This window comes from Miniopterus natalensis, chromosome 10 (assembly GCF_054644295.1).
Source record: "Miniopterus natalensis isolate mMinNat1 chromosome 10, mMinNat1.hap1, whole genome shotgun sequence".
NCBI lineage: Eukaryota > Metazoa > Chordata > Mammalia > Chiroptera > Miniopteridae > Miniopterus > Miniopterus natalensis.
The window spans coordinates 41,976,170-41,999,215 of NC_142090.1; the positions used below are offsets into that span (position 1 = coordinate 41,976,170).

Below are 23,046 nucleotides of genomic sequence, written 5' to 3' on the forward strand. Positions count from 1 at the left end.
GCTGGTCCTTATTTGTAACTCACAGGGCCGGATCACAGCTCTAACGCTCAGTTTAGCTCCTGAATGATTCAGCACACATACCTCTCTGTCACTGGCACTGCTCTTGGTGCAAACAATATTTATGTAATAGTTAAGAGAGTAAACATCAGCACCAACAGAAAGATGATTCAGTGCCCTCTGTTCAACATCAAACCACTTTGTCAATGGGAGATATTGTCCCAGTTGTTTTAGATCTCACCTTTAAATGTTTATTCTCAAACTACCCCCTTCCATCCTTTATTAGTGTCTTTACTGAGTAGGCTTGTCTATTGGACTTTAAAACCAATTACATAAAGGTAAAACAAAGGTTTATTTATATAGCTACTCTTAATTAAAACTAGAATATCAACACTTTTTATAACAATGTTCCTTAAATTTTTTGAGTCATGGGCCTCTTATAGAGCCTCATGTATACCCTATGGGCTTTAGGAAAAAAGAAACACATACACATATACATTTATACACGATGCCCTATGAACCTCAGGCTGAGTTATTCCTTTATAGAAGGCATGAATAGAAATAAAAACACGAGCCTTATTTAATTGATTTTTTGGCTTAGGAGCGGGGCAAAAGCCTTATATAGGATTGTCACTGATGCCTGTATCTTCCCAAGCAAAGGTGTCCTCTATACTCTTATTACCAAATAAAATATCATAGAGTAGGAACAAGCACTCCAATTATCATGCTCCCATCACAGTCCACGCAACCTTAACCTCTTAGAGGTTCACTTATACTTATCCTTAAATGTTTTTTCTCCAAGACCTCTAAGATGGATATGCATTGGGTGATGGGAATACATGGGACTGGGCCTCTACTTCCCTGGCTCGGAGCAAATATTGGAAATTGACTAGTACAAAAATCTCACCCCTGATTTAGGAAGAGGGCAAGAGATCATGTTGGAAGATAAAAATAAAACTTACATAAACCAGAGCAAGATGGAAAGGGAGAGGAGATCCAGTGATGCAACTAGGAGACAGAACAACTTGTGAAGAGACAGATACATTACTGAAATTAAGTTTGAAGCGAATACATGTTGAGCAATTTATCTTTAAAATCATTTTCTCTATTTTAACCGCAAATTTATGTGCATTTTAAGCATATTTGCTGAACATATAAAAAAATAACTAATGAATTAAAGTGGAAAATAACACTTTAAAAATAATATTTTCTAATAATTATTTAAGCATTTGATATCTTGTTTAAACACTGTAACTAACTTCCCTCTTAGAGATGTAAATGAAGTTTTAAATGTAAGCTTGACTTTACACTGCATAAACAAGGATGGAGAAGTAGAATATTTAATTCATTTTTCTGCCATCTTCATCTGAACATCTACATGTCAAAAGTGATCTTCTCCCCTAATCTGCTCTACCAGTATCTTTTCCACCCCAGTCAATGCCAACTCCATCCTTCCAGATGCTCAGGCTAAATAATCCGTCAGGAAATTCTACTGACACTACCTTTAAAGTATATCTAAGATCAATTCACTTGATTGTCAAAATAGGCCCTGTGAGATGGGTACTATGTTTATCCTCATTTTTTAGAAAAGGCAAAATAAATCAAGCCTCAAAGAGGATAAGTAAATAGTGAAGTTACATAGTAGCAGGTATTAGAGTGAGAATTCAGTCTAGACAGTCTGACTCCAGAGCCCAGGCTCTTAACCATTAGGAAACATTATCTCCCAAAAGAAATTAAAACGTGTCTAAAATCTAGTGCAAGGCAGGACTAAACTCAGGAACAATGTAAGTGCATTCTAAAGATTTGTTCCAAAGCTATTAGGAAATATACTATTAATGCCCAGAATTAAATAAACGTATTTTCTTGTTATTATAGGTGTGTGTATTTTGGTAATACATTTTAAAAAACATTTTTTCCCTGTCTACTATACTTTGAAAAAGAATATAAGAAAAATTTTAAGGAAATTTAGGGATGACTACGACAAACAATTCCTGGATAAGTTAGAATGTAAGCTCCTAAAGAGCAGGAACCATATTTATTTTGTTCATCATTATATATCCGTGTCTAGCATATAGTGCTTAATTTATATATATTTATATATAAATTATATATATATTTATATATTTCCTATATAATGTGTGTATGTATACATACACATCTTTCCACAAGTCACCTACTTCTTGATACTTAGAATACTAGTCTTGTGTGAATTATTAAAGCAACCTTCTGACTGGTCTTTGTCTCCTTTATCTTTTCTCAACACAAAGACAAAATAATCCTTTTAAAAGAGCCAGATATTTCACTTCTTCGCTCAGAACCCCACAATGCCTTCCCATGTCAGAGGAAGGTCTGTCTTATGGCGGCTAGAAAGCCTGTGATTTCCCCATTCTATTATTACCTCCTGACCTCCTACCACTTGTCTCACTCATCTCACTCCAGTCTCCCTACTATTCCTCAAATATGCCAGGTGCAACCCCCCTTTTAAGGCCCTTACATTGGGTGTCCTCTGGAAAGTTCTGCCCCATGTTATATACATGACTGTCACCTACTTATATTTTTGCCCAAATTTTTCAATGAGTTCCACCCAAACCATTCTAATACATAAAGTTGCAAACCTACCACCACCTGATTATCCCTTTTATTCCATAGGATTTTATACTTACATAATTTAATATTTGTTAATTGTCTGTCTCTAGAGATTTGTGCATCCCAAGTGTAGAATGGTATCTAGCATATAAATACCTGAATGATGAATAAATCTTTATATCACAGACAGTAGGTGCTCAGTATATATTTATTGAGTATAGATCATGAAATACTACATTTATCATGGATTAGGATGCGTAACCAGAGCATGGAGTCTATTTAGATGTCAGCTCTGTAATTAAAGTGATTAGATATACACACCAAAGTTATAACAGTACTACTTATCTCTGGAAGGGAAATGTTCATTGCATCAGTAGTCAAGGGAATCTTTAGCTTTATTTGTTATATTACATTTTCCCCCAAAGATGTATCACTTGTGTAATTGAAATGAGTACAAATTTTAAAACAAAAAATTAGAGGTTTTGAAAGTTAACACAGCAAGAAGAGAGAGCAGGATTTTTCATTCTGAAGGGAAAGGGATAACAATTTTTAGATTAATGATTGGTTTAAATGCAATATGAAACCTGGTGCCTACAACTACTTAGAATAGAAATGGGATATTCTGGGGTAATAGATTAATATTTGAAAATGCTAGATTTTTAAAAAGACACGGTACTGTCCAAGTGTGAGAGCTAAACCCATGACCTATCATTGTTCATTTCAATCCTGTGATTCTGTAATGCCTAAAAATTCTTGAAGATAGGAAGATGGGACAATGAAACTTTAACACTAAAATGTTCCCTTTAAGGATTCTACTTTAACACCTTTTCCCTCAATGATGGGAAATTAAAGGGGCATGAATCAAAACAAAAAATGTTTGAAAATCCAAATGTTTTATTAGTATCATTACCAAGTATTTTAACTGGCTTACCTCCCTCTCCCCTTAAGTCTAAGATATCCAATATTGCTTTATTAGATTGTGCATAAATTGCAACAAGTAAATTCTGTTTGGCTTCAAGACTACAATTTAAGAGATTATAGTTACAAACCAGTGAAAAGTTCATCCACTTCAGAAAATGTTTGAATATGATTATGCCAAACTTCAATGAACGTTATATACCAATTTGATGGTTAATCTAATAACTAGAAAGTATAGTTTTGTTTTAGATATTTCCGAGTTTTTCCCATGTACTTTTAGAACTTTCACAAACATTTTTTATGAGATAGAGCTACAGGGCTTTTCCAAAAAGGTATATGAAAGATACTCTTCCAGTATGCTAGAACAAAGCCTAAAGCAGCTCTGTATACTTCACACGGTAAGTTCACTATATGTGTTTAAAAATATGTTCAAATATCTTTTCCATTTATATTTCAGTGGTATCCAGTTGGTATTTACACAATATTGAGCCAGTGGTTTTTACAGGGAAAAATGGATATACAGTCTTTTCTTTATGGCCTGTGCAAACTATTTTCCCCAATACTATATTGTCTGAACAAACAATGCCACTGAAGAAATTTAACATTCAACTTGCTGGTTTTAATCTCCGAAAGTGACAATCTAATTTTACTGTAAAAGTTCTATCAACAGAAACATGAAAAAAATCTGCATTCTCCCAAATGTCATTAGGTAAAAACTCATTTAGGCAAAATAGTATTTATGCTTCCATTTTATTGTTTTTAAGAATTAAACTGCCACCTCAGTAGTCTTAAGAGCAATATAATGAAACATACATACATTTAGACTATGTCCATCATAGTTTCAAAAGCTTCCCTGAAATAAAGCTGGAATTCACATCTTTTTTCTTTAAGGAAAGAAACACTAACAGTAATTTTGTTATCCTTCTACTACCCACCCACCCCCATTCAAACAATAACTGGACAAATTCAAGTCTAACACATTTAAAATTTTTGTCTGCTTCGACATTCATCTGATCCGCCTCCCTGCATAACTTATATTTCTTAAACCTAGCTGAAAATAAATCATGTTTTAAAAGCCTATGAGAATTAGCCTTAATATATGGAATTTTATCATGATACTAATTTTTTTTTGTTCAGTACATAGGCTAAGTGGTTTCATAGCCACATTCAACTCCAGCGAATTTCAATAAAAACAGAAGAGTTCTTCATAAATAGTTGAGAAGCTCTAAAATGAATCTATTCTCTTATTACATGAAACAAAGAATGGTATTGGATTTTCAACAGTAATATTTTAACGGCTCCTAAATAAGGGCATGAAAGGGAGTCAAGTTTGCACCAGTCCAAGTACCTACAGTAATATGACAGACACACTCACCACCAACTTTTCACACTGTTTCACTCCCATGCTAATAAAATTTCCTCGTTAAAAATATTACATCAACACTGGACTCTCAAATTGATAGGTGTGAAAAATCATTTCACTTAAAACAAAAGTGTATTAGTTATTTTTGACTGGTCATGGTTGAAATGGCCATCTGTATTATTTCTAACTTCAGCTCTAAGTTCATAGATGACCTTTCATCTGATTATCCAAGATGAGAAATTGCTTTGCCTGTACCTGACAGAATTAAATGGTAAACCAGCAATCAGTTCACTCTTTGTCAAAAAGAATGTTCTAAATTTATACACTACAAACTATTCAATAATGATATCTGCACACTACGTATTTCATGTGTATATTATGCACCATTTTAGGGGGGAGGAAATACTTCACAGGGGTTTATTCAAAGGATATATAATAATATCCTAAGAATAATGAATTGTACATGAGTTCTGTAGAAACTGAGTGGTTATCTTAGCGGACTATAGCAAGCCCCTATAATGCAAAAGCTGACTCTAAAGGCACCTTATAAAGCACTGAAATTCACAATTTAGTCATTACTTTTCTCCAATACAAAATCATCTGATAGTCTTCAGTGTTGATTCCACACTAAAACATCCCAAGTTTTAGACTGCTTAACCAATAAAAAAAAAAAAGGAAATCATTAAGTTTTAAAATTTCAAGTTAGAGAAAGAAACCTTATCACACAGTAATGAAACCTGAGCAATGCAAGTCTGTGACTACAAGAATGTCCTTCATTAATACAGTATTCAAATTCCTCCATGGCATTCAAATTGTGATTTAAAACCCAATAAACAAGACCCCACTTAAGCACAGGATCAAACTCTATCATGAAATGAGGATTTACATAAAGCCTATTCAGCCCTAAATATTTAGTTTAAGACAATGAGCAGAGTAGAATACACTTCATCTAATGAACAATTTAAACAGTTCTATAAAATAATGTTACTTAAGATTAATAAGTGTGGTGAATTATGTGATTTTAACCATTCAGTAAAAGCGTTAATGAGTAACAGCATCCCCCAACAGTTTGGAGCCTGTAGAGTTGATAACTTTGGCCGTATCTTTCCAAATAATTAGTAATGCCTTTAATATTACATGTATTTTGGTGCTCTTGAACAGCCTAAAATGAAAAGGCATCCAAGTGAAGAGCATTATATACTTAACATACTTCAAAATTTCAGTGCCTAAAATGTGAAATAATTCTCTACCATTTAACAGTCTGCCTTATAGTAAATTCTAGATTTTTACTTTTAGGATTTTATTGTAACTTTGGGAAATTAGTGGTAAAACATATGGTTTTAAAAAACAGTATGTGGCTGCACTTAAATTCACATAAAAATAGCATTTTTACAACCATATTGAAATTTAATCCTTTTACACAGGTTAACAAAATGTATCACAAGAAAAATGAAACTGGGTTTAACAAAAGCAATATTTTTGAAAGTGGAACAATAAAAATTTTCTATTTTTTTACAAATGGTCACCTCTGGGTCAATTTACCACACTAGGGGAACAAAGTTGTTAAAATATAGCTGTGCTCTACTGAGCCACTTATCTACACTACAGTATAGTACTTGAAATCAATCCTAAGGTGAAGATTTAAAACCATTTTGAGACAAGACCCTAAGTGTTTTATAGCCACCTCAGTAAGAGGTATTTTTCCTTCCCAGAACAGTCAAAGCTTAATTAAAAGATTGACTATACATAAGTTTTTTTTCCATCTTATCTTCAGTTCGAAATACTATTATCATTGATAATATGGTCTGTATCTTGTCTGATCTGGATGATGTGGTCCAGGAAGAGGGGTTTGAGAAGGCGGACCCTGCATTCGTGGAGGAGGTGGTGGCCCTCTTGGTGCAGGCCATATACCAGGACTCATTCCCCCTGGTTGTGTAAATGGAGGGCTCAGAGTTCCTTGATCTTCAGTGAACTGGGGTAAAGAGTTAGGATTATAATGGTGAGGAGGGGGTGCAGTAACAGGTGGACCACCATGTTGAGGTGGGGGAGGTCCTGGAGGAGGATGATTCATATAAGGTGGCATCTGGGCAATAATATGTCCAGGGGGAGGGGTTATTGGTGGTGGAGCAGAGGTCATTGGTGGAGGTGGAGCTTGGCTATAAACCAAGTGAGGAGTACCTGCAGCCTGGGGAGGATGTGGCATTGGATGGCTTATTGGTGGTGGAGGAGGTGGGGGTGGTGCATAATGTTGCTGTGGAGGCATAATATGATGAGGGTGCGATACCACTGGTTGACCCTGATATTCAGGATGATGGTGAGCAGGTGCTGGGGCAGGAGGTGGTGGTTCTCTAGCACCTGAATTTGAGTCATCCTGAATAGGGACAGTTATTAAATTGCTGTGTTTTCTTGTTGAAATACGAAAGGTTTCCTGACTGACCGAACGAGGTGGAGGTGGAGCCATGGACAATTCTGCTGGAGGAGCACGAATATCCTCATGTGGCTGATTATAGTGCTCATGTGAAACATGTTGCAAAGGAGGTGGTGGCATCATGATGTGCTGCTTTGGCGGAATATGGCTCATATTATGGTGCTTGTCTGGCGGCATTATAAAACGATCAGGGATTTCAGTTGGTGGTGGGGCAATAGGAGGATGAACATTTTCAAGTGCAGCACGGGTAACAGGTTTCCCAGCTCTCATATGGCGGTGGTTGATATGAGCCTGTAAGTCTCTCTGAGACAAATACGTTCTCTTGCACCCTTGAACAATGCTACACATGAAGAGAGAACCTCGTGTACACTGCTCAATTCGCTGCACAGGATCACTACAGCTAAATTAGAAAAAGAAGAAAAACTGATTTACTAAAACAGACTTTAAAAATAATGCACTTAATTTCAAAGATATGCTTATTTTTTAATTTGTTATGGAAAATTTGCAAAAGTTCACAATTAAAAATTATACCGTAAGTGAACCTTTAATTTTTCTCACTTTGTTGTTTGTTCACTATTAAGCATCAACATTTCTATCAACTTCAGAACTCTCAATACAAGAAAAACTGAAAATCTATTAAATACAGTATGTTTTAAAAAAAGACCTTATTCTTCCCAAGACTTAGAATTTATCTGATTTTCTCTAACAAGTCTATGTTTTCCAACCATTTGCAAAAAAAAAAACCAGGGTGGTGACAAACCAAATGTCACAATTACGGAATTCAAACTTGTAATGGTATTTACTGAACAACAAGAATTTGCTGAGGAAATACTAAGTGAAGGATACTAAGTGGAAGATGCTGCAAGGACTACAAAAACAAGTAAGATCAATCTAATTATCAGGGTTCTTAACATTAACATAAAATTTAAATTCAAACCCTGGCTATCAAGAGTCTCTTAAGGAAGGGATCTTTCTGGATGGTCAGTCAAATTTACTACTAAAAAGTATTCCATACTCCTGACTTTCTAAATTGTAAGCACTAATTTAAACTCAATATTTTAATGACTCAGGGTCCAAATTATAACTATTCTTCATTCTCTATACTTAATCTGGTCTAGCTTTTAGTCTTCTGAAACAGTGGAGAGAGGGCTAAACTAGGAATCAGAAGAAATGGGATCTGGCACTGGCTATGTAATCTTGGAGAAGTCATTTAATGTTTCTTCATCTATAAAATGGGTTAAAACATCTATTCTACCTAATTCAATGTTTTTATATTTACTTTGCCAGAGAATATCCTTAAGATCAATGTAACAATGAAAATGACTGAATTTAATCACTAAACACTATTTATGCAGAGCTAGCTATTATCATTGCATATGTATGCCAGGTAATTTGACCCTATATTAAATAGCTCTATATTCTTGATTTTTGAGTTGTGTCTGTATTTCCATTCTTGCTGTAAGGCTGGCACTCCTCCTTAATACTAATAGGATTCCCTTTAATGGCCATTTGACACACTTCTCAGATCTGGGTCTGTTAATCCAGATAGGCTTATGTTCTAAGTAGCCTTATAAGGGCCAACCAGTGAGGTGCTTTCTGGGGTTATGTTTAATACCTTGAAAATTAAATTCCCTTTTAAATATTAACATTAGAACACTTATAACAAAGAAAAAAGCTTTTAATGTACTCTACATAGTGTTTTGCAACGTCTAAAATCTTTATCCCAATGAAGCTATCAAATAAATTTGCTATATAAAGTGAATGTATACCATATTGGAAAGTTAGGCATTAAAGAAAATTAGGCAAACAAGCAAATATGCACTTTAAATTTCACAATTCTTCTAAATTACAACTGCAGGGAAGAAATATTCTTTAAACTCATACTATAGATTTTACAATCTGTGACTTTAAAGAGCATCAGTTTTTACTAGTTTGTCAATGAATCATCCTTTTTCTCTCAGTGATGCCAATCTTCCTACACCATAAAAGGAAATCATCCCTTACAAGTGTCCAGGGTTTTGCTATCAACCAAAAGTACAACTCTTGGGATAGCTTCTGACACATTTAGAAGAAATCTAGGACAAGGAAGCTTTTCTCAAAGCTTTCCTCAAGTCTTCTATCAGGGGTTCCACATTAATATAAAATTCCTAATTTAATGTGGATACTTCAAGACCATTCCAATATAGATTAGTATGAACCAATACCTCTAGATCTTCCTAACTTACCTGAGTCTATACCATGATGGTATTAAGATACACTCAAGACGTAATCAGATTTGAAGGTAATAAATAAGAGCTTATACTTACATATGTACTTACTATATGCTAGGTACCATATGTATACTTACTGAATTCTAATAATAACCCAAGGAGGTAGGTGCTACTATTAGCTCCATTTTACAGAAAAAGAAACAGTCTATATCACATAGCTAATAAATGGTGGAAAAGGGATTTGAACCCAGGAATTCTAATCCAAAGTCTTTGCTCTCAATCACTACCTCACTAGTATCCCATCAAAACAAGAAAATAACTGTTTTTGGCTTAAAACAAATTTTGTGATGACAATATATTTTGTCATTTTGGCCAAATTGAATTGACTGATAACAACTACCTAGCCCTATCCTAAGGAGAAGACTAAGGCCAACTCTGGGCTCACAGAGAAAGAGTAGCCATGCCTACACATGTGATATCCTGTCGCTGGTTTACATCACCTTTGACCTTTAATCAAGATTATAAATCTACAGCACAAACTTTATTATTTAAAAATTTAATGATGACCTTACCCTGGACACATCTTATCTCCCTTTTTTTCATGTAAAATTGCACAGTCATAGCAAAAAACATGCTTGCATGGGATCTGTAAACAGAGATTTATTACAGTGAAGAATATTAGAACAAATTAAAATATTTCCAAAAAAATAACAGTAAGAATAGTAACCTAGACACAGAAGACACTTGAGAACTATTTGTTAAAACGAACATTTATTAAGTACTAATTTTATAAAAGCAATAGTCTTTTTCAGATACAAGTCCTTTGAGAATGTGATGAAAACTTTGGCCCTTTCCCCAATAAATGTATACATGCACATTTGCTTATACTTCCTGAAGGTATAAACCCTATGAATTTCATCATGGTCCCTACTGGTTAAAAGCTCCTGAAAAATAATACTGTAACCATGTTTTATCTTATCCTTTTCCTCCTAAAACTTTTACAAAGCAGTAAGATAACAAATATCTCCTACATTTAACATAAGTAGCATTTTTCCCTGGTAGCCTTACTGTAATAAACATAAAAAAATCTAAAAATAAATCAAGACATAGAGAAATAATGTTACGCCATTTTAAAACTCATAGCCCATTACTGTTATTTAGCTATGTTATACAGTAAAGCAACAGTGCACAATCAATGCCCTCTACCATCACGAATATATTATTGAATTCGATTTTTCCCCAAACACAAATGTAAAACTACCTTTTTTAAAAGGAAGATGTCAAAAAATACTATAAAATTACAGTTAGGGTTGTAATTTATTTTAATTATTAGAATTAAATTCTCCGAAATAAAAATATAATCAATTCAGTTTTATAATAAAAATTATGGCCTTTAGAAATGAATAACAACTGATTTTATTTTATTAAACAAGGAAAAAACACATTTCTCCTTAATAAACAGAATAAATATAAACTAACAGGTATCAAACAGTCCAAAGAAATTATTTAGTTTTCAGAAGTTAGTTCCCTTAATTAATATTTTACAAGCAATTCAGGAGCTTGTCAAGATAATTATATTAAATGCATATTGTCCCAAAATTTCCCTTAGCTATTTCACTTTTTAAAAAAAAATTTTATTTTATTTTATTGATCTTAGGGAGTGAGGAAAGAAGAGGGAGAGGGAGGAAGGGGAAAAGGAGGGAATGGAAGGGGTAGTGGGAGAGGAAGGGGGAGGGAGGAAGAGAGGGGAGAGAGAGACATATTGATTTGTTATTCTCCTTATTTATGCATCCATTAGTTGTTTCTTCTAATGTGCCCTGACCAGACCGGGTATCGAGCCCGTAAACCTTGGTGTATTGGGACAACACTCTAACCAACTGAGCTACTGGCCAGGGCTTCACATTTATTTTAAATGTTACAAACCTAAGTCATTGAACAGTGATAAACCTATCTACTTAAATTTCAGAATCCTATCTCTACAAAAATGTTTACATTTACAAAAACAGAATTCAATTTAATTATACTTACCATTCGCCCATAGATCTTAATAGGCAATCCACATTTGTCACAGAAATGAACTGGTGTATCATCCTTTTCACCCAGGATGTTTATCTGTGGAAATGATATAATTACAATTTCCTTTTTAAGAATTTCTAAAAAATCATACCTATAATTTACACAGTGAATTTACACTTTATAAATATTGTTAAAGCAATTAGAAATAAAAGTTTCTTGGTATCTGCACATATTCTACACCATTGTCTGTGCTACCAGTTTTTTGTTGTTTCTTTTTTCTTAGTGTTGTTTTTGATTTTACTTTACTTTACTAAAAATTGCTTCAAATTATTTTTGGAAATGGAAATAGGGCATTAATAAACAAATGAGTTGTGTGTGCTGAAAGACACAGCTATAATAAGAGTTCATGCCATTCTTTATGTATCCTTTGTTCTAATAAAATATTTAAAATATTTTATTGTTCTAATAAATGCTTTTATTTTAGTTATACCTGAAAGTCCCAAAAAAGGTGTCCAGGAAATCTTCGCTGATTTCCAAACAGTTCGCCCCCTTTACAGTCATACCGTTCTTTTTCATTATAATCAAATCCTTCTGAGAAAAGAAAGGGTTATCTATTAACTTTTCATATCTCAAATTTCATTTTGGAAGTATATGTACATGGTAAAATAAGCTTATTCCCTGATGCTTTTCAGAGCTCTATGAACAAGATAATCAAGATTAGTTCAATCATCAGCTAGAAATTATCTTGGTGATCATGTAGTCCAACTCTCTTACTTCAAAAATGAGAATATTGCAGTAAGGAGACCGTAACAACACAGAGAAGGTGAGTGGCAGAGCTACGAACAGACCTCAGATCTCTTCACTCCCATTCAAGTGCTCTTATTACTGACCCAACTATTTCTAGTATAAAACTTTACTAATTACTATCATGCTTATTACACAAATTTTTAAGATATATATCATTTACTCTGTCTACAAAAGTAGTATCATGATGCAAGAGGAAAAAAGAATATAATGAAACATAAAAAATTCTGCACATTTTCTTCTTATGACTTAATTAGGTATCTACTTCTTCAGCCTTAAACTGAGCCTGATTTTAGAAATATCAACATGTTGATACTTCATCCTTTCGATTAAAACCACTCCTTGGTTAATCATCCAAATAGAAAGAGCCATATCATATCTACTTAAAAGTATCCTCCCTTACACTGCATATATCAATATCAGCAAACTTAAAACAATATGAAGATCGAATGAGCTCAATTTCTCTGATCTAATGAAAAGGTTGATGGTAATCCTCTCATCCCATACAAAAGAACCGAAAACCAATGAACAGTCTGATAGGGATTCTAGGTAGAATCCAATTAACTAAAATAAAACCAAGAAGACAAATCTATCCCTCCAAAGTGCCAGGCTTTTCAAAACTCTTTTGGCCATATAACTGGTAAACGGAGTAGGGAAGCACACAAGTTTTAACTTTACCCATGTGTGTAAATTACAGCACTTGTGTACAAACACACAAGCATGAACCAGGACAGGACAGACAGAGGGACAGACATACACACACAAGGAAACACACAGTGATGCAAGAATTTTTTTAAAGCTAATATATACACTCCAGAGTACTATCTAATTATCTCCAATCAAATGTAGAATTCAAAGAGTGTCCTTGTAAGTTACAACTCCATGACCTTAGGCTCTTTTATGGCCCATTTATACCTTGTAAAAGCTGGTGTCATCTAAAACTCAAAAATAAGAAAATCAATTTTTCTTATTTATCTAACACTCAAAAAATTATTAAGCAGAACAGCCAAGGAAATCAGGAGCACATTATCATTTTTCAGAGTACTTCAACCGGCACTGCCATCTATCATTAAACCATATATATTTGTATAGATACCATACCGGCAACCAAAACTCCATATTGTGAACAATGCCTAGGGGGTAATAAAAGACAATTAATAATTTTTACCCCAAATAGGTGAATCTAATGTATCCAAAAATCATCTTCAGCCTCAGTATACTCTATTGAGAGAGAGACTAGTAATGGTAGTTCCCTCTAGAAAGGGATATGGGCTTGGGGGAAGGAGGCGGAAGATAAAGGGATACCTGAGAGGAAATGGGTAGAAGAGGGATTTTAGCTTTTTTGCATTGTTTGGATTATTACAAGATATGTACATTACTGTGTAGTTTTAAAAAATTATTTAGAAAACAAAAAGGCCAAAGGAGGAGACCCTAGTTACTGATAATATAGAAGCAGCCCTAAATTCTACAACTTGTTTAAATGGGGAGAGAAATCCTATAATAAAGGGAACCATAATATAAGGTACAATTAAAACAATTTGATTCTAAAATAGGAATATAGACACATTGCTAAGATAGAATAGACTATCTAGAAATAGATACAGATATTTTAGAACTTTAACATATAATAGTGGGATTCCTACTCAACAAGGAAAAGACAGATTATTCAATGGTTGGGACACATAGCTAACTGTTTTACAGAAAAAATAAACAAAGCCAGACTCCACTTTTTTAAAAAAATAACAAAATGCCTATCATCCATAATGTTCCAAAGCAGGGGTCAGCAAATTTTCTGTAAAACTCCAGATAAGTAAATACTTATGCAATTACTCAACTATGCCATTACAGTGTGAGAGCAGCTGTAAACAATACTTAAATGAATGGGCATGGCTATGTTCCAGTAAAACTCTATTTGGCCCACAGGCCATAGTTTGCTGACCCTGTATAAGGGTAAGACGGGTAATAAAACCTAGAAGTCATAACAGAAAAGACTGGATATCTGCTACCTAGAATCTTCAAACTTCTCTAGTAACAAAAATTTTATACATAAAATTCAAGACAAATGGGGAATATACATAATATATGACAACGGGCCAATTTTATTAATTTACAAAGAACTCGTAAAAATCAAGAGAATGAAAACTAAACTGAAAATAAAAAGGAAAAGGATATAAACAGGTAAATCCTAAACAAAAGAAATGAGCAATAATATGAAAAGATATACCAGGCGTGGGGAACATCAGGCCTGCAGTACTGCCTGAGAAATCATTTTGTCTGGCCTTGCCAAGGCAACTGCAGGCGGGACTCAAAATTCAATAAATTTAGGAGCTTTTTTCGTAGCTAATTTTTAAGTTGATAATTTTGTATGGCCTGAGAATGATGTTATAAATATCCAAATGGCCCCTGGGAGAAAAAAGGTTCCCCACACCTGAGATAAACAAACCCACTCATAATTTAAAAAACAATACATTAAAACAAAAGTTTTGAAAGATTAATAGTATGTACTAATATTGGTGTGTGGAAGTATAAAAATGATGTACCATTTTTGAAGAACCATTTGACAATATTTGTCAAGTTCTAAAATGCACAGTATCCATTAAGATCTAAAATGCCCAAATCACGCAAAGTTTAAATTCTACAAAGTATACATACTAAGGTATAAGTACAAGGATATTTAGTGCAACATTGTTTTTAACAGAAAACTGGAAAAACTGTTAAATAAGTATGGTATAGCCATAAATGAAATACCGAAACCTATTTTCTTAAATGAGATATATCTGTGTGTACTGAGAAGGCAAACTCTCAAAGCACCTTACATGAAAAAAAGGGCAGTTATAGATGAAAAGAGTAACTCTAAAAAAACTCATAAAGGATCATTTTGGGGGAGAAAAGTTGTGGAGGAGAAAGGGACAATTTTACATTTAATATTATGTTTTCTGCAATAGTTTAGATTTTAGCAATAGGCAGTGTTACTTTCAACAACAAAAGAAACTAAACCCAAATGCAGGGTGGGGCAAAAGTAAGTTTACAGTTGTGAGTACATCAAAGTTTATTCTTGATTATTATTTGTTAATTATTGTATTTTTTTTCCATATGAACAACCATAGACCTACTTTTGCCCCACCTGTATTTATAAAGGGACAGAAAAGTACAACATGCCACAATGAGACATCAGGAAGACTGAAGAATGAAGACAGTATGTAAGATTTTTACAAGGTAGCTATAAGCAAGTAAAATCACATGGATTATTTGGTGGAATTACATACAACAAAAAGACTTCTAAACCTGTTAGTTTAGCCAAAGTACCTTCATCACCAGGTGGAGGCTTTGCAGGCATTCTGTTTATAGTCCTTGGTGTGCGAGGTGCAGCTTTGGCTTTGCTCCCTTGTTTGGAGATGAGCTTTATAGGAATTCTTCTTCGAACATCAAGACCACCCAATGATCCAGAACTATTGGTGCCTTGTAACTCATTGTCTATGTTAGGGAAAAAATGTTGTAATTTCTGTTAGTTTTTCTTTTTGAAGATTATTCTGCCACAGGTATTAAAGCGACATACCCAACATTATCAAGGTTTGAATATCTGGGTTCTGATTTTTTTTTTCTTTTAATGTATCTTTATTGATTTCAGAGAGAGGAAGGGAGAGGGAGAGAGAGAGAGAGAGAGAAACATCAATGATGAGAGAGTCATCATTGATCAGCTGCCTCCTGCGCCCCCTCTACTGGGGACCAAGCCCGCAACCCGAGCATGTGCCCTGACCGGGAATCGAACCGCAATCTCCTGGTTCCTAGGTTGATGCTCAACCACTGAGCCATGCCCACCCGGGCATCTGGGTTCTGATTTTAAATACTGTGTTATACAAGTTTAAGTGCTAATTGTCTCTATTTTGGATAAACCCTTAAAGAAATGCTTTTTGAGACATGGAACCTTTCAAAAAGTTGACAAAAGTTATAGAACTCTCCCTAAAAATGTAGACAATAAAATTTTTCATTTAATTCCAGAGGGGTTTAATAGAAACATAAAACCCTTCATAAACCCAAGATAAGAACTTGTCTTAAAGTAAGTATAAGATATATTTTAAAAGAAAAAAAGGGAGAGAAGAAGAAATAGAAAAAAAAGCATCCCTATCTCCATCAAGCATGCAAAGTAGGCATTCAATAAAATTAACAGTGACAATGGTAAAAGTAAATAAACAATGCACTGAATTGAAGTTTGGTTTAAGGAAAGTGATTATTCCCTTAAGTGTAAAATAGTTTTTCTAAAAAGCATTTGGAAACATAGTAAAAATTATCACACTATTTAATAATAGAAAGATGCAATAACATATCTGCACCATATTTCTAGATGTACACATATGACTCTTAGTATTGAAATGGAAAATTAGTTTAGGAAGATGCAAGGTTTCTGTACTTCAACTAGATCTAAACAACTGATACTTTCTAAGTCCCTACTTGTTCTTGACTATGAAATAAATTAACTCATATCCCATGAGTAACAGGAGCATTACTTCATAGAACTGACTCCTTAAAAGTCACCTTTTCAAGTCTATGACATGATATTACAGTACAGAAAATATTTACTTTACCTACTAAAGACAGAAAGGGAAATACCACAAAGTAGGAAATGCAAATAAAATAGTTTTTAAAACATGACAAGCTATTATTTTTTTTAATCCTCACCCAAGGATATTTTCAGAGACAGTGGAAGGGGGAGAGAGAGAGAAACATCGATGCGAGAGACATCTATTGATTGCCTCCTGCAGGTGCCTCAACTGGGACCGCGGTTGCAGCCTGCAACCGAGGTACGTGCCCTTTGCTAGAATCAAACCTGGGACTCTTCAGCCCGCAGGCCGGTGCTCTAACCACTGAGCAACCCGGCGAGGGCAAAACATGACAAGTTACTGAACAGGTTCGTTTAACTGCCACGGTAGGAGATAGTACAATTGAGATTGATACCCAAGCTGTCCATATTAAATTCAGTAAAGCCAAACTTGAAAGTAGTAACTAATGACGTCCAAGGCTAGTAGGACTACAAATTAAATTCACAATGATGATTTGCACTCCTGAACAATATATAGAACAAAATTCCAAAGGGATCCTTAATGCTTTAAATAGAGACTGATGAATGTCAGAGGGATGGAGGAGGGCGGGTGGGTGGAGGGAGAGAGAGTAACCAAAGAATTTATATGCATATATACACAACCCAAGAACACGGACAATGGTGGGGAGAGGGACTGGGGAGGGGGATGGGACGGGGTGGAACAGGTCATTGGGGAGAAAAAGGAACATCTGTAATATTTTAAACAAAAATAAAATTTAAAAATTAATAAAAAAATAATTTAAATATATTTCAGTCTACTTTCTACTATTACTTTTATAATAGCTAACTCTCAAAACAAAATTCATGGAAAAGGAATTACATGGATAGCTAAAATCCTGAGTTCAGATAAACCCAACTGGATCTACTTTCAAAACTTTGCTAAATGTATTAATGAGTTAAATAATGTATTTCATCTGCTTTCACTCTAGTTGCTTAAGTATAACTACCTACAAGCAATGTAATAGCCAAAAGACAGATATGACAGAATGATTTTTTTTAGCTCAAAGGTTTTTCAATAACTAAAAAAGCAAGTTGTTGTAGACAGAGAGTTAACAGTTCAAGTTTGCCCTTCAGATATTAAAAGGACCCTTGCCCTGGCCGGTGTTGCTCAGTGGTTAGAGCATGGGCCCTCACACCAAAGGGTCAAGGGTTAGATTCCCAGTCAGAGGCATGTACCTTGGTTGCAGGATAGATCCCCTGCCCCGGTTGGGGTGAGTATAGGAAGCAACCAACAGATGTTTCTGTTTCTGTTTCTCTTTCTTCACCCTTCTGTTTCACTCTCTCTAATATCAAGGGGGAGGGAATATCCTTGGGTGAGGGTTAACAAAAAAATTAATGAAAGGACTCTTAATGGTTTTACCTTGGTGAATGATCAAAATACCAACATTCCATTACAAGTCCTTTTTATATCACTGGAACACTTGAAGTCACTATTGTTGCTTGCTTAGCCTACCAATACTTTCAAGAGCTTGAGTCACTGCCTGCCTCATTCTGGGTCTGTCTTAGGTTTTTTGGTTTATTAAGAATCAGAACATACAGCACAATTTCCTTTTAAATATGCCAACTAAAAACATAAAGCCCGTAACATCAAAAGTCTTTGGATATTACAAAGAAATTGAGAACTAAGGATATAACTGGCCATTTAAGGTAAATCCACTTTAATAATAAATAATGCGTTTGTATTATATAGTTTTTTTTAAGGTGTATTTAGAATTTTATCTTCAATTAGAGAAACCAAGAAATATTTTACAAAATTAGGTTACCGTTACAAGTAGGTGCTAATTCTTAGAATGAATTCAAGTGTTAACTAGAAGTTTCTTGGAGTAATTTTTCCAACAAAATTCTATTAGGACACCACAGGGTAGCCATCACTGTATGTTTAACTATTTCAGCATGATCATAATATCAGTCATTTTTGTGTAACATTGGAGGGTTCCATCAATTTCCTAAAGGGTATCTCTTAATCCTGATATTAAAATCATTTTTCTGAGATGCCTATCATGTCATAATGTCTTCACTGGCTAACAGGCATTTCCTCACTTGCCAATGATTTTATTTGTGATTCAAACAGTTTATGGATTTCATGAAAACCTGAGTCTTTTGTAAGGTTTGCAATCACAATCTATATACAGCATTTGATACTGTTGCCTGATATGAAACATCAAGGATATAACAATATTAACTAAAAGAATAGAAAATTAGCTAGTTAGTGTTAACCAGCAGGGATATCTTAGTAGAAACTAATTTTTTTAAGTGGTCAGCTCATTAGTGAATATTTTCATGTTAGGATAACTTTCACTTTCTTAGGCAACCTTTTAACTTAGGAGAATTAGGATATCAAATACTCAGGTACACACATACCCATATTATAATTTCTTAACATAATATTCTCTAAACTGTGGATGGGGCCCTGACTTCCATTTCTAGTAACAGGCTCAAACGAGAAATATTTTGCTAACGTTGAATGTTTGCTAGTCTAACATCAAGATCCAAGACTTTCAGTTCTAAAATATTTCCAAACTAGTGAGAGAGTTCTTTAGGGCCTGGCTCTAGGCCCTCTTCTTTTTTGTATTCCCTTTCCTTAAGTGATCTTGTCCATCCTCATATCTTAAAACATCAATTATGCAGTACTAAGTCCCAAATATGTGATTTTTAGCCCAAATCTTTCCTCTGATCGCCACCTGACATCTCCCCTTGCATAACTCAATATATATCTCATACTTAGCAGTCCAAAATTGTGTTACCAAATTCCCACGAAGTCACCTCTACCTCTTAAAAAAAAGTTTGTTTTTCTCCCAAGTCTTCTCCAGCTCAGTAATGGGCACTACCTAGCTGATCAAACCAGAAACCTAGGCATCTCTCCTTTCTCTCACATATCTCTAAACCAACCCATCAGTATGTGTTTAAGTACTAGCACTGAAATATTTATTGAATCTGTCCATTTCCATTTTCACTAAACGGAGGCACCTTTCCTAAACCAAGCCTCCCTTCTGATTTACTGCAATTACCTCCTAAATTGTCCATTTTCCATTATTCTTGCCTCCCTCTCTTACACCATTCTCCATAGAACCTATTATATTTTTAAAAGAGATTATGTTCCTCCTCTACTTCTATTCACATTGCACTTAAAATAAAATTCAAATCTTTGTCATGGCCTTCAAAGTCTTGCACAGCCTGACAGTTACCCTCCTTTCCACTCCCATCTTTGAGCTCTTTCCCTCTTGCTAATAACTAAGCTGCAGGTAATGGTCTTCTCTTTTTTTCCTACTTGTCTTTACACTTGCTTTCCTCCTGATTTATTTCACGGCTGGTTTCTTCTCATCCATTAGATCTCAAATTATAAATGTAACCCTTCCAGAAAGAACTTTCCTCACCACCCTGTCTGAAGAGTCGTCCAATTAGTCTTTACCACAGCATCCCTTTATTGTCTTCAAAGAACTTATCATGGTCTGTAAAATTTGAGATTTTAAAAATTTTATTGTGCCTTCCCCAATTAGAATGTCAATCTCCAGACAGCAATAACTTAGTCCGTCTTGTTTACCATTCCATCATTCCATCTCCAGGGCTACAGGTATCTGGCATATATATATATTTGATCACTGAGGACATCCCAAACAACACTTAATACAGGGTTTTTTCCCCTACTTGCGATATGGTTGACATATCGTGACATAAAGTGTATGGAGCACTTTCTAACTCCAAACACACTCATTCAATATCCAAAAACCACAGGAAGCAAAAGCCAAAAAAAAAAAAAAAAAAATCTAACGAAGAGGGGAGCCATTACTTGGAGAAAGGGATGTGAATATCTTGATTTTAAGCTCTCCTTTGTAAATGTACCCAAATGATAAGTAAGGACCACAGCAGATGCACGGAGCATGCTTTGGGTTTAGGTGGAAAAGCTGCTCCGAATATTCTGAAAACCACATCTGATTCCCTTCTCCCACCTCTAGTCCATGAAGGACTGGAGATACAATAACCAGAGGCGGTGACCACCGCAGCACCCGCCCAAAGCTGACTGAGACAGCAGGAAGTCTCCAACCCACTCTCGCGCATCGACTCCCAGCATAATAAGGCTTCCTCGACTCCGAGATTGGAATCTACCCGCCAGCCCCCATAATGTACAGCAGAGCACCCAGCGCTCTCTCCTCCCCACAGAGCCCGCGGCGCCGGCCGTTCGGGCTCGGAGCTCAGCAGAACCAGGTAAGAAGCGGCTATTGCCGGCACCGAGACTGTGGGTACCACACCGGAGAGTAGGCCGGGAAGCAGCAGGCGCTTGCCGGGCACTGGAAGGAGTCTGTGAGATTTCGTTCTCACCGCCACACCCCAGTGCCGTAGGGCGAGCACAACCACTCCACGCCCGCTAGGCGACCAGTCCCAGGCCGGCCAAGGGGGCTTGGTACCGGGACCCCCCACTGCCTCCGCCTCCTTACCAGTGTGATCCATGATTCGGCTCGCAGAGCACAGTGGGAGCGGAAGTCAACTGAGCCGGAGTCGCAGGGAGCGCGTGCGCGCTACCTTCCGGAGCCTGGGAGGCGGAAGTGCGACCAGGTTGCCCCGGCTTTGGCCTCCAAGGGCTTCGTTCTCTCGCTTACACTACCCAACGCCGGTGAGGGAGTCGGGCATATTTCGGACGAGGGAGAAAGAGCGAATACGCGAAGAGCTTCGAGGTCGAGGTTGCTACGGCTTCTCCTCAAGTGCTTCGAGAGAAAGTAGCCTTTAACTGTGGAAAGGAAACCGACGGGAATGGGGGAGGGGGAGAGCAGTAGTAACCGTTGGAATAAGCTCTCGGCCGGTAAGGCGAACGCCCACCCCGCGGTGCGTTGCCTTCTGGAACTTGTAGTATGCGGGCGCCCTGGCGCGGGCGGCCAACTGCGCAGGCTCGGCCGTTGGGCTGGCCCCTCCCCGCGGGCGGAGTAACGGTTTGGAATCCCCCAGGGTACTTCAGCGACTGTCTCTTGCCCCAGGTCTAGGAAAAGTGTAAACACGCGCGCTCTGCGAGGCGTCCTCCGGTGGGAGGTTGCCCAGAGGGTGGCTGAGCTGTGTGGACGCCCCACCTAGAGAGAAGGGCTCAATGCTTGTTGTCTAAAGGTCGCTTTGTCGTGAGGAGCTACGTAGACCCGGTTCCCACCTCTTAAGAATCTAACCGTAGCTACACATTTATAATACTCGACTAGCATTCATTTCCAGCGAAAACGCTCGTGCCGCTAGAACTCCCAGAGCGCGGATCCTAGGGCTTGGCGGCGGGCTCAGCTGGAGAGTGCGTGCAGCGCAGCCGCGCTCTGCTCGGGGACACCCGGCAGTCGGTGCGGAGTGAAACTGAAGGGGCGGACAGACGGGGTGAGGTGGGGAAGGCGTTTAGGGCTGGCGGCAAGGGGGAGATTAAAAAAGAAAGGCCTGAAAATGAGGAAGAGAGAGAGTTACCACAACTGGTAGTACCTAGTTCCAGTTCTTGGTCCCAGGGGTTTATGGTTGCTGCTGCTTTCATCTTCCTCAGCCAAAACAAAAGAAAGTGCCAAAGAGGGATTCCTGAGGACCTTCCGTGCAGCCTCCACCTCTCGGACGTGGCTTATTTGTGTGCACTCCCTTCTCCAACTCTTTACGCTTGGTGCCCTTGAATGAGTAGAAAGGAGCACAATTAGTGGAAAACACAAGCTAGGGAGTCAAGGGATTTGGGTTCTATTCTTGTCCTCCCTTGGTGACGACATCGTTACTGGGTCGGTTATTCACGCTTTCAGTGCCAGAGTTCCTAGATAAATAAGAGATGATATTGACCTCTTAAAGAAATGTTGTAGTACTGAATTCCGAATAAAGTGAGTGTAGCAATGTGCTCTGTGTAGTTAGTTATACAGTAACAGCCTTGAATAATAATATGATCAGTACTATAAGTGTTCTGTTTTTGATGGATAGTTTTACTGGGATCTTTTAAAAGACACTCCCACTATATCTGCAGCTTTATAAACAAGTTATTAAGTACATTCACAACTAAGGACAATTGTGAATCAAAGTTACCCCTGCTTTTGTTAAAATGTAAATTTCTGAATTACTAAGTGGTTTTCAAGATGCTTTCAGTTGCTGGGCTTATTTTTTATTTTGGAGGTTGGAGAAAGCTTAACCTTTCTCCCAT

General features: G+C 36.4%; 1 protein-coding gene across 2 annotated transcripts; it reads right to left on the bottom strand.

The window, feature by feature from the left end:
* Positions 1-2,773: 2,773 nt before the first annotated feature.
* Positions 2,774-21,662, bottom strand: CBLL1 (Cbl proto-oncogene like 1). 2 transcript variants are annotated; one of them, XM_016199127.2, is made up of 6 exons: positions 21,353-21,662; positions 15,629-15,796; positions 12,009-12,106; positions 11,531-11,614; positions 10,075-10,148; positions 2,774-7,692 (listed from the first exon to the last, which is right to left on the bottom strand). In XM_016199127.2, the coding sequence occupies exons 1-6, from the start codon at positions 21,363-21,365 to the stop codon at positions 6,654-6,656; spliced, it is 1,476 nt and encodes a 491-aa protein (XP_016054613.1). In that variant the 5' UTR covers positions 21,366-21,662; the 3' UTR covers positions 2,774-6,653. The 2 variants fall into 2 exon arrangements, with proteins under 2 accessions (XP_016054613.1, XP_016054612.1); XM_016199126.2 differs by having other exon boundaries at positions 12,009-12,109.
* Between the last annotated feature and the right edge of the window lie 1,384 nt (positions 21,663-23,046).